Source organism: Poecilia formosa, unplaced genomic scaffold, assembly GCF_000485575.1.
Source record: "Poecilia formosa unplaced genomic scaffold, Poecilia_formosa-5.1.2 Scaffold200, whole genome shotgun sequence".
In the NCBI taxonomy this organism is placed as follows: domain Eukaryota; kingdom Metazoa; phylum Chordata; class Actinopteri; order Cyprinodontiformes; family Poeciliidae; genus Poecilia; species Poecilia formosa.
In genome coordinates, this window is record NW_006800139.1 from 402,681 (window position 1) to 415,164 (window position 12,484).

Consider the following 12,484-nt stretch of genomic DNA (forward strand, 5'->3'; position numbering starts at 1 on the left):
AACTGGAGCAGGACACGGCCTGTCCATCCAGGCTGTTGTTGCTGAGGAACCCTCCCCTGCAGCTCTCACAGTGGTCTCCAATTGTATTGTGCTGACAACTCTGGAAAGCATGGAGAGTGGAGTTTAGAGTCTAAAAAAGTCAAAAAGCTTTGAGAAAGGTCAGTGAAACTCACCAGACAGATTCCAGATCCATCCAAACACTGGTCCGAGTGTCCGTTACAGTTACAGGGAACACATTTTCCCAGGAAGAGTCCAATGGTGTCTCTGTAGTAACCTGGAGCACATTTCTACAGGCAGAAAGGAACATCAAGCATCTAGGAAACATTTAAGCTTAAGTTTGCAGAGTTGAATCCAAGAAAAAAAGAGACTTCTTGGACAATCTATGTTGGACAGAAATTGTTTCCTGACATCCAGTCCAGTTCCTCACCTGACAAGAGTCTCCCCGGTAATTGGCCGGACACATGCAGATTTCCACATTGTTAGCATGGCGGCCTGAGGTCAGGTCCGCCGCTCCCTCCAACACGGCACCGTGGAGCGACACGGAGTGGGCCGACTGAGAGTGAAGGGCTCGGATTTGGAGAGACTCCAGGTTGACCAAAACCATCATCAACTCCTCCCGAGAGACAGGGTTGCCAGTCCGATAATGACGGAAGCTTCCCTGTAATGACAGGAAAAACAGAAGATGAAGAAGAAGAAGATGAAGAAGGGGTTTAGAGTCATATCGATGCAGTTTCCCAACATATGGAGGAACTGTGGGGATATTAGATCCTAGAAACAGAAGCATAGGGGTTTAAAAATATTAGCTNAGGCTTTTCTGAATTTCTGCCAAATCCTTCACGGCTTGATCGTGTTTGGCCTTGGCTTTGTTCAGCCGTTTCTGAGCTTCTTCCAGCTCTCTCTTCAGGGCTGTCAGACAGAAAAATCAAGTTCACCACTTCAGATTCTGAAAACTGGGTCATAATTTATAGCAGAAGATGAAAATGTATTTAATTTTGATTCAGAAACACTGCATTTACTGTTGTTGAGTTCATCGTTCATCTGTTGGACTTCTCCATGCAGTTCCATGCTGTGGTTCTTCAGAGCGCTTGCTGACTGTCCAAGATCCTGGTTCTTTATATTCTAAAAGTATTTAAAGCAAAACTAGATATTTACATACTTTTAAAAAGAACCCATGTATCTTTTTAAAAAGGCTTTTTAATAGGTGCGTGTGTGTATGTACTTGTTATGCTGCATTTCTAGGACCATTGTGGTATATTCAATCACCATCAGAGGACTGATTGGTCTTATGGGGACCAATGTTGGGTCCTACTTGAGAAGACCCTGATTTTCAGAGTTTACTCAAAAAAAGGCTCCATCTGGATCAACCATCTGTGCTGCACGTAGCCATATGTGTATCAGTCTAGAATTGCAGTTGGGGGTCAAACAAAATAAGACCAAGGGCCGTAAATCGCCCCCAGGCCGCACTTTGGAAACCCTGAGTTAGTCATACGGTGTGAAAAATGTTTAGGTGCAGTTATGGTTAGGTATAAATTTAGTTACTAAAATGAATGAAAGTTCATTCCCAATATGGAAGTCCTAATATGGAAAGAAATACAAGTGTGTGTGTGTGTCTACTTGTCTTGCTGTATTTTTAGGACCTTTTGGGTATATTTACTCACCATCTGAGGACTGATGGGTCTTATGAAGACCAAAGTCGAGTAAGAGTAAAAAAATAATATTTGGTAAAAAGGCTACTTAAGTACTGAGTAACTGGTAATAAAATCTGATTTTTAAAATGACCTCATTGGGGAAAAAAAGTGCTAATCCTGGTATTTTAAAGGCTATAATGAAAGACTATACACAAACATATTTACAAAATAACAAATTAATGCAGACGAATATTTCAAAATCTATTTTTTTCCAATACAAAACTTGGTAATATATCTATGTCAAAGTACTTCCAGAGTTTACTGTATCTTTGAACCTCAAAATGGCACAACAAGCGCAGCAGATGGAAAACATCATTAAAACAGCAAAGCTTGTGTACTAGCAAGAATTCTCAATTTAGCTGAAACTGTTGGTTTCTGTGTCTTGTATTTTTAGTTAAAATGTGTTTGTTCTTCATTCAGTGAAATAAATAGCTACTAGTTATAATAGTTAATAGTTACTCAAGAGTAGCAATATTTCAGGTGAAAGTGTAGGTATGATGTAGTAAAACTACTTTAAAAAAAAAAGTTACTACACGCTTCTGGTTAGATGTATGGTGTAAATTATGTTTTATTTTAGGGTTAGGCATAAATTTAGTTACTAAAATGAAGTTGAAACAAAGTGCTAACATGGAGGAAAATGCAAATGCACGCGCGTGTGTGTGTGTGTGTACCTCTAGAGTGTCATTTGCAGCCTTCTCAGCCATTTTTGCAGCATGTTCTGCTGCAGTGATGTTATTGACAACATTGTTGTAGGCTTTTGTTAAATCCACAGATGAATCCTTCTTGGTCTCTGCAATCAAACTGTAGGAGCAACACATCACAGATTAACGTTGTTTTATTGGAACCATTTATCAATTCTCTGTCTAACAGGGAAGTTTTAGCTGGATACACAGAAGATCCCTACCTGGTCAAGTTCATAGCTAAGGCATTAAGCAGCTCAGCGTGTTTCTCTGCCTCCTCCACAAGGGGGATTAAGGTGTTGGTTGCAGCAAATGTTTGCACCTTCTTTTTCAAAGGTGAATTGGCGCCATCTAGCTGTGCCGCCAGATGTTCATATTCCTGACAGATACATTTTAGAGGGATAAATTCAGGGTCTGCTCCAGGTATTCAAAACCACTCACGAACAAGCAGTTTGGAACCAAGAACAATCGATCCAATGTTAAGGTTGTAGAACAATGAGGTTTCCAGCTGGTTATTTGTTAGAAAAAAATACTCTCAACTTACAAACTTACTCAAGTTTAAATAATGGAATAAATGACTCTCTAAAGTGGTTAGTTCTTCATCTGTCCTTGGATGGAAACTTAAGTTATTTTCACACTTGATAGTCCGCTATACTCGGTTCGACTGGGGACCAAAGTTGCAACATTTGTTCCACTGCAGAGTCAAACCAACCAAACTAATCAAAAAACCTGTTCAACTCCTCACCTATAGGGGCGCTGCATTAAAAACCACTGAAGGAAATGACATGAAAACCTCTGAAGATGACACTGAGTGCAACTTTTTACTTCAAAAAGTAAACAAAATGGAGTTGCATCAGATTTTAGTGGTTGCTTCTCTTTTGTCTTTGGTTAAAGACCACAAGTCATATCTCCTGCTAGCGCTAGGCTAACACGTTTGCTTTGGTTGCATTTACCCAGAACGGCATGCATTATAGTCCACTTCCTGCTTTTGGAGTGATCTCTGGTCCGCTTGGTGTTTGCATAACTCACACCAGAGTTCACTTCAACTAAACTGAGACTGAGGTTTACCAGACTTCACTTCTTTGGTCCGGTTACACGTCCGCAACTTCCCAAATTAACCGGACTTTCTAGGCAGTATCCAGTTTAGCTTAGTGACACAGATTGGATATTTTTGGGGGCAATTCTGAAATTCTCAGAACCACTTTTAAAATACTAGCTGTGCACAACTGCAATATATCTAAAATGAAATGAATGTAAACATTTTCAGAGTTGGAAAACCTGATAGTTTTTATAGCACTCAACATAATATTCCTGAATCTTGACTACAAATAGCCAATTATATGAAGCTCCCTGTTAGAGTGCATCAAACTACAAGCTCGTTAAATATTTATGTATTTTGACTTCTTCTTACCTCTTTGGACTCCTGCAGCATCTGAACCGCAGTGTTGACTTGAGTGACATCAGCAACAGCCATTTCTAGGGTGTCGTTCACTTCCTTCTGCTTCATTAACAAGTCTTCGATCTTCCTCTGAGGGAAACAGAGACAGCGGACATCAGATGCACTCACTCACACTCACACACAGTCTTTGTTTTATCAGATTTCTCACGTTGATTTCCTCCAGAGTTTTCTCATTGACGCTGTTGAGTTCTGCGGCTCTGGCAGTGTTGTTCACAGCTTCGTTCAGAGCGTCTCGCAGGTTTATCATTTCAGAGGTGAAGCGGTGCAAACGGTCCCTGATGGCCTTCGTCAAGTTAACGTTTTCCTGCTGACGGTTTGCCAGCTCCTTGATAACACGATCCAATACTAACACATACATACAGAGGGATTTACTGGACATAATTTTCACAATATTTTAGCTCAAAATGATCAGCTGAAACGATTAATCGAGTTAATAGCAATTAATCGATTCTTGAAAAAATTGCCAACTATTTTAGTAATATATTAATCGTTACCTGGAGCATACAGACTCTAAAAAAGGAAATTTACTACAAAAAACAGCACATTCAGAGCAGTAATTAAACTACTATAACATTAAACTATATTACACATTTTGGATTTAATATAAAAACAGCTACATCCTGTAAAAATGTTTTCCCCAAAACTTCTGAAAAACAATTATAAGTTACTGAATTTTAGGCAATAACTTATTTAAAAAAAAAGGATTTGAATTATTTGTTTGAATCTTTTCATGTATTTTTAATAATACATGAAAAGATTCATATGTAGAATTTTTCATTCTACATATGAAAAATATGTAGAATGTGCCAATTTTTCTAATTTGAATAATTGCCAAAATAATTGATAGAAAAATTGATTACTAAAAATAACCATTAGTTACAGCCTTAGTAACTGTGGATAGGGGCTCAGATGATAAACTTACATTTCTCTGTTTCGTTTTTCTCCTTATCTGCCAGTTTCTTCTGACCCACGCAGCTCCTGTACCTCATCTCCCTCAGTATGGCCTGAACCTCCCTGATCTTCGCCTCCTGCCCCTCCACATCCTGATCGCCCTCCGTTTCGTTTCGGGACAGGTTCGCCAAGCGCAGCGTCGCTGCAGACAGAAGCAGACGATCGTCAAACAGTCCGGTGCCGTCTGCGGCCGTGTTTGGGGATAAACAGGTGTTTCTCTCACCGTTTATGTCCATGCTGATGTTGTTAATGAATCTCAGCAGATCTTCTGCCCTGCTGTGGGTGTGGGAGGTGCTGTCATCTAGCAAACCGACCCGGCCTGTCATTACTCCTGCCTGAAAACACCACAGAATGTTACGACTGCGAATTAGGGCCATTGTAGATAGAAAAAACAAATAAATAAAGAAGAGTAAATTTCTGCTAAAAAAAAGTTTGCAGCCAAAATTTTTAGATTAATCTTACTTTATTATCTAAAGGAAAACGAAATGTGGAGCTGTTTATTCTCAGAAACTTACAATAAAAATACGAAAACAACTTAAACTTAAAATGTTTTAATTTGCCAAATCATCAAGACTATAATTTAAGCAATATTAACTGAACATGAGGCTTGAATGTGTGTGTTTCTGACCTTTCTGTGCAAATCATCAATGTCAGCTTTGATGGTCGCAATGTCCATGTCCAGCATGTCGGCCCGACTCCTGCTTTCGTCCAGCGTGTTGTTGTAGCTCTCGATGGCGAGCTGGAATCCAGACATTTAAATTAAACACCAAAAACACACAAACAGCCAAACCTGTTCATTTGGTGAAGATGTGTTGATCTTACACTGAGCATGTTGCCAACCTTTAATTGGGAACCTTATTAGAGAGCCCACCTTTATGAACTGATTTAAAAATCAGCAACATTAAAAAAAAAAACTAATGCACTACCATGCTTAGCTGCAGGTTTCATAAGACAAGGGCTGCAAAGAGTTGACTTAACGATAAATGATCGATTATCGATAATTTATCGATTATCGATATAATATAATATAATTTCGATATAATTTATCGAAATTATCGATTAGATTAAAATTAGTTACAATCGATCAACTAATAACGCCTGCTTAGACTGTCTTTTAGTGTTGTAGTTTGGTCTCCATCCAGCAGAGGGCACTGCTGGTCATCCTTAAACTGAGTTAGATTATAACAGGATTAAAGATGGCGGCCATACCACAATGGGAAAGAGAAACGACCCAAAAAGAGTCCGGTGTGGGATGAAAAATGCACGGCATGTAGTTTTGTTTTGAAACATAAACACTCAACAAGCTCCTTAAATTATCACCTTAATAGCGCTGCATGATGGAGCAGCGTCAACTTCTCAACCAAAACTTACTGATCTGCTACAAAGACAAGGATGTGATGATGACAGAAAAGCAAAGACGATAAAACAAAAAAATTGCCAATAAGTAAGTTGATTTTGAGGGATTTCTAAGTTTAACAATGTCAGAAAAATAAAATTTTCTGTTTATTCAGTCACAATAAAAGCCATAAAACAATTCCCTCAAAGTCTGGAGACATTTTACCCAGGATGCATGTTTGGTCTGGTAGCAATATCTGATTCAACTTCTTAGATTTAGTATCTTCATTCAGTTCATCATCGTGTTTCACACCAAACACACGTTCCAGCTCTTTGAAGCGAATGTTTGGCTTGTGCGTTTCGACTCACAGCGACGTCCTGTATGGACTTGTTGAGGCTGACGAGCTGAGCCCAGGCCATCGAGCTGGTGTTGAGGTTCCTCAGCTGCTGCGACACGGAGCTGAAGTCGCCGTCCAATCTCTCCAGATCTTCCAGCAGCACGATGACGCAGCTGTCACACACTGAGTGTCCACACACACACGCCCACAGGACGCGCTCCGTCAGCGATTAACCCTCCGGTTTCCATCCTCGGTCCGCAGGTATGTGTGATTTACTCACCTTCACAGTGCACGCCGTGCCGGTCCTCCACAGGGACGCTGTACCTTTCCAAGCAGGCGTCACACTGCCTGCCCGTCATCCCGTTTGGACAGCGGCACTCACCGGTCCGGGGGTCACAGCGGCCTCCGTTACAGTCACACCCTAGAATGACCCACAGATCAGTTCAATCAACCAATCAAATTTAAACACATTTCAGCAACAACACAGTTAAAAGTGCTTTACATCATAAACAACACAAAAATCAACAACTAAAGCATTACATTGTGTTGTCATTAAAATGTTGGTCAGTGTTTCATTTATGACGTTTCAAAAGCAGCTCTAAGCAGGTGCTGCTTGTCTAGATTTAGAGTTTCAACTGTTTGTGGTGCATAGAAGCTGAATGCTGCTTCTCCATGTTTGGTTCTGGATGCAGAGCAAACCAGAACCAGAAGCTTAATAGCACAATAATTCCATCCAAGCAGCCTTGGACCTAGCATAGATATGACAATGTTTGTGATAAAGTGGAATAAAATGGTCAAAAAGCCAAAACACTCCAATCAAGGAGTCAGTCAGCTGCTGCAACTAAAGCAGAAACAGTGACATGTGACGGTAACGTCAGCCCAGGTGGCACACTCACTCTTGCAGCCGTCCGGTCCGTAGTCCCAGTGTCCGGGAGCGCACTGCCTGCAGTTCGGTCCGTTGACCCCAGGCTGGCAGGCGCACTGACCGCTCTGAGGGTTACACGGCTGGATGAGCGCCGCCGAGGCCTCGCACTCACACTGACGACAGCCGGAGCACGAGTTGAAGCCGAACGACCCGTCCTTAGAACACCAACACAACCAGATGAAGGCGGGATGGAAAGTTACGCAAACGTTTTCCTTGTTCATCAGTTTTTTGAACAAGGAACACAACAAAAAACGTCTTACCAGATAATTTTGTCTAATTTCTTGTGCAAACATGTTATCACACTTGAAATCAGACAAAACGAATTATGAACTTGTTTTAAGTCAATAATTCTCAAATACTGAATAAAAATCCTAGTTCCACTGGCAGATTATTTTCCCTTATAACAAGACATTTCTCACATTATCAGTGAAAGAATCTGTCAGTGGACTTAGTACTTTTACTTGATCAATATCCAAGAATTATTGATTTAAAACAAGCTCCTATATTTTACTGAAAAGTCACCTCTAAGCTAGTTTTGTCTTATAATGTACTTAGACATTTGCACAAGAAATGAGACAAAAATACTTGGTAAGATGTGTTTTTGCAGTGCAGAGGCAAACAATGGGCGCTGATAGAAAGTGACATTGTGTTTAAACACCATCACTTAGAAGATGGTTCCATTTTTTACTTGATCAGAACAAAGTAACCCAACTTAGTGAGCAAACAGAAACAGAAAGTGTTAAAATTCATAGACTACACTGTAAAATCCACAGAAAATGGTCAGAATCTTAAAACTGGATCCTACCTGGCAGCGGTCACAGAGCGGTCCGGTGACTCCGGGTTTACAGCGACACTGTCCCGTGTGTGGGTTGCAGGATTCGGTTCCACATGGAGAACAGTTGCATTCTGCATCACAAAAGGAGTCGTTTTCTTTTAACTGTGTAATTTTTTGTGCTGTACTTTTTGCTGCCTCTTGGCCAAAACTCATATAGGTTGATAGGAAACAGACGTAAGAGTCCAGCGTGCTTCGTCTATTGAAGGCCATGAGCAGTGATAGAAAATTACACCAACTGGTGGGGAATTCCCCACACACATTATATGACAAACTTTAATATGAAAATGCCAGTTTGGCATGAAAGGTTTTTTGTTTTAGAGATTTCTGCTGTTGTTGGCCTGATTAAAGCAGACAGATGCCAAGTCCTCTGTGATGTAATTCCTTTTGTAATTTGCTTCGCTCAGCTCTTGACATATTGGCGCCCAGCGTGGGGCTCGAACATGCGACCCTGAGATTAAAAGACTCATGCTCTACTGATTAAGCTAGCCTATCTGCAGGCCTGAGTAAAGCAGGAAGGTACTGAGTCCTTTCTGCTTTATTTACAAAAATAATAAATCACAAATTCTGTGATCTTCCACACCCAACTCTCAACAAATTGGCACCCAACGTGGAGCTCAACATGCGACCCAGAGATTGAAATATTCACGCCTACCAACTGAGCTAGCCTTTAAAACAGACAGATACTGAGTCCTGCATGATGATTTGTTTCCAGAGAAAAGTAAGTTCTTTGGATTATATGTTAGCCTGAAGCTGAACTCACTGGTGCAGTTTTTGGCGTGTATCGCATCTCCATGGTAACCAGGAGCGCAGATGTCGCAGTGGGGTCCAGCCGTGTTGTGCATGCAGCTGAGGCATTCTCCAGTCAGAGGGTGACAGTCGGTGAACAGCATGTTGGGGTCTGTGTTGCCGTTGCAGTGGCAAGGCTGGCACCTGCTGCCCAGAACCATGGGGTTGCCATAGAAACCAGGGGCGCACCTGAGTAACAGGGCACAAAGTTACAAACGAGAAAGAACCCAGAATGTGTGTTTTCCCGCTGATTTAAGGAGAAGTTATGATTACCTCTCACAGTTTGGTCCAGCATAGCCGTGCATGCACAGACACTGCATCCTGTCACTCCTCTGCACGCAGCCCTCTGCAAAGCTGCACACAGGTAGAGCAGGATGAGTTCCTGGAAAACTCAGTAAGAGTGAAAAAACAGCAGCTCAGAGTGTAAAAGGAAGGCTGACTTGTTGGATGGAGCCCTGAGCGGACAGGGACAACTGGAGCAGGACACGGCCTGTCCATCCAGGCTGTTGTTGCTGAGGAACCCTCCCCTGCAGCTCTCACAGTGGTCTCCAATTGTATTGTGCTGACAACTCTGGAAAGCATGGAGAGTGGAGTTTAGAGTCTAAAAAAGTCAAGAAGCTTTGAGAAAGGTCAGTGAAACTCACCAGACAGATTCCAGATCCATCCAAACACTGGTCCGAGTGTCCGTTACAGTTACAGGGAACACATTTTCCCAGGAAGAGTCCAATGGTGTCTCTGTAGTAACCTGGAGCACATTTCTACAGGCAGAAAGGAACATCAAGCATCTAGGAAACATTTAAGCTTAAGTTTGCAGAGTTGAATCCAAGAAAAAAAGAGACTTCTTGGACAATCTATGTTGGACAGAAATCGTTTCCTGACATCCAGTCCAGTTCCTCACCTGACAAGAGTCTCCCCGGTAATTGGCCGGACACATGCAGATTTCCACATTGTTAGCATGGCGGCCTGAGGTCAGGTCCGCCGCTCCCTCCAACACGGCACCGTGGAGCGACACGGAGTGGGCCGACTGAGAGTGAAGGGCTCGGATTTGGAGAGACTCCAGGTTGACCAAAACCATCATCAACTCCTCCCGAGAGACAGGGTTGCCAGTCCGATAATGACGGAAGCTTCCCTGTAATGACAGGAAAAACAGAAGAAGAAGATGATGAAGGGGTTTAGAGTCATATCGATGCAGTTTCCCAACATATGGAGGAACTGTGGGGATATTAGATCCTAGAAACAGAAGCATAGGGGTTTAAAAATATTAGCTTTACTGAGCATCAGGGCTGCATTGGTCCAGTAGATTATAACATACTGACTGACAGACAAAACTAGAGCGAATAACTCTGCTCTCTGTGGTAAATGGCCTGTATCTGTATGGCACTGTAATGCACTTCAAATTGCATTCAATCATTGACCCATTCACATGTAAATTAGTTCAAATCTTTTAATCTTCCTTCAGTTATCAAGTAAATATGGGCAAATGAGGATCGCATGTGGGTTCCTCATTCTGGGACAATTTTTATTCAAAATCTAAACGACTCAACATGGATTCAGAGCAAAGGGTTAACAACCACATAAAGCCTAATGCATCTTAAAAACAATGCGAGTCCTGTTTTTGTCTATTTATTAGATTTATTTTACTTGGTGGCCTTACCTCAACTATGTGAACAATTCCCAGGTGAGGGTCTTCAGGCGCCGAGTATTCTCTCTCCATAAACACCAGGGTCATCTGGTTCCCCTACAGGCCACAGGAACAAACACAGGCATTAATTAATGTGCCGTTTGGATGCTGCGGTCCAACCCGGTTGGGTGTTTCGCACCTTGAGAATAATGTCGGGTCGAGAGGCTTCAGCTGGCAGAGGCAGAGCGTCTCCTCTCATGGTCTGGGTGTGAAGTCGGTACCGCAGGGAACCGCCGTAAGACGAAACCTGGAGGAACGAGAAGTAAAAATCTAAAATAAAACCAGTTAGTTCAACTGATCTAAATGGACAGTCTACTGGTACCTTGTCTCCCAAGTACGTCTTGGGTGCGTGCCAGTGGAGGTCCTGGTAGACATCGGGCACATCACTGAGGTCGGCCTCTGTGAGATCCTGATCAGGATACACCGTCACGGGTACTTCCTGTCTGTCTGCCCCGAGGAGCACCCAGCCCTCCATGTCCATGATCTGCAGAAATAACCCAGGAGAAAACTTAACAACACCTACACACCTGAAACAAATCAAAGTCTACCAGGACTCAGAGAAAAGATGCATCTAAAGGTTGGAGGATGGAAACTCTCCCAGACTGGAAACACCTGATCTATTCATACTTTCCACAAGTCTGGACCGGCAGCGATCAGCGCCATCTTGGTAGGAAAGCCCAGTCAAAGCATGGCTTCAAGACCAACAAAAAGAACATATGTGGAAAGATATAGGAACACAATGGATCGACCCGTATGAGACGGAGAAGGAAAATATTTCAGACAATGTGGACAAGCTGCCTCTGACCTCACTACCTGGTGAACAGGAAGAAAGAGTTCAACATGGAGGAGCTTCACGGCCTGTCATCCATGAACGGACACAATCAATGTTTGGGCGATTTGTAAAGGACGTACAAACTCTGTGCGAATAACAAGGTTCTGGTGACTGGTAGAGTAAATACACGTAGTAACAAATACGTAGGCTACATGGCCGCCTTAACTAGCAGATAAAAGCTACATAAGCTAAGCTAATTTTGCTAGTTCAGCAGATAAGTAATACGATACATATCACTGATATTTATCTTAGTATTACACAGAGGAGAGGAGAGTACTCAGAAATTACCAAGTAATAGTTCTAATAAACTTATATGGTTTATAAGTTAGGAACGAGGCGAGAGATAGTTCTAAGCTTGCATTTGTTGTTATCAGAGAAGCTGCCTACCAAGATGGCCGCCATTTACAACGTTTACGGATGTGTGAGAAAGATGAATCAGTTCTATCCGGATGTGACTGACGTAAGGCAATCCTGGCTTAGTTCCTCTAAAATGGGAATGTTGATGCCAAACAGGATAGCCAATAATCAATAAACTAAACTGAATAATCAATAATCTCATCTGACAGAAGGCTGCAGGTCTGAGGGGAACGCTGGAACAGCGCGAGTGAAACCAGCGTCTTCATGTTTCAACACATCCATGTTCATAAATCCTTAATGCCACATCTAATTACAGAAGATGACAGAAAGAAGAAACGGATCCCGCTTCTCATCTCCTGTTAGCTACATGACAGTCAGTTGGCAGAAACGCCTCGATTCAGCTGATCCCGGATCAGGACGTAAATCTGTTCCACCTCTATCCGTCTTTTGTCCGAGCTTTGGCAGCGGTCGGTGGCCCCGAAGCAGAAGCAGCTGGTGCATCCTTTCGGGTTGGTAGGGTCCAGGTGGAAGGTACCGATCCTGCACTGATCGCATCGGGAGCCCTGGACGTTCTCCTACACGCACACACACACACACACACACACACACACACACAC

The 12,484-nt window shown here is 42.4% G+C and overlaps 1 protein-coding gene across 1 annotated transcript in view; it reads right to left on the reverse strand.

Annotated features, from left to right (window-relative positions):
- lama5 (laminin, alpha 5) overlaps window positions 1-12,484 on the reverse strand; it is a 94,752-nt gene that overhangs the window by 27,668 nt on the left and 54,600 nt on the right. Inside the window, exons 37-57 of the mRNA XM_016679032.1 lie at window positions 12,302-12,442; window positions 11,001-11,162; window positions 10,818-10,925; window positions 10,652-10,735; window positions 9,896-10,126; window positions 9,642-9,755; window positions 9,438-9,568; window positions 9,271-9,351; window positions 8,972-9,186; window positions 8,182-8,282; window positions 7,348-7,531; window positions 6,732-6,872; window positions 6,483-6,634; window positions 5,407-5,517; window positions 5,002-5,113; window positions 4,750-4,920; window positions 3,976-4,172; window positions 3,780-3,896; window positions 2,593-2,747; window positions 2,360-2,489; window positions 1,017-1,119 (exon numbers count right to left, since the gene is read on the reverse strand). Coding sequence (XP_016534518.1) covers window positions 1,017-1,119; window positions 2,360-2,489; window positions 2,593-2,747; window positions 3,780-3,896; window positions 3,976-4,172; window positions 4,750-4,920; window positions 5,002-5,113; window positions 5,407-5,517; window positions 6,483-6,634; window positions 6,732-6,872; window positions 7,348-7,531; window positions 8,182-8,282; window positions 8,972-9,186; window positions 9,271-9,351; window positions 9,438-9,568; window positions 9,642-9,755; window positions 9,896-10,126; window positions 10,652-10,735; window positions 10,818-10,925; window positions 11,001-11,162; window positions 12,302-12,442 — 2,941 coding nt within the window. The remainder of the gene's footprint in view (window positions 1-1,016; window positions 1,120-2,359; window positions 2,490-2,592; window positions 2,748-3,779; window positions 3,897-3,975; window positions 4,173-4,749; window positions 4,921-5,001; window positions 5,114-5,406; window positions 5,518-6,482; window positions 6,635-6,731; window positions 6,873-7,347; window positions 7,532-8,181; window positions 8,283-8,971; window positions 9,187-9,270; window positions 9,352-9,437; window positions 9,569-9,641; window positions 9,756-9,895; window positions 10,127-10,651; window positions 10,736-10,817; window positions 10,926-11,000; window positions 11,163-12,301; window positions 12,443-12,484) is intronic.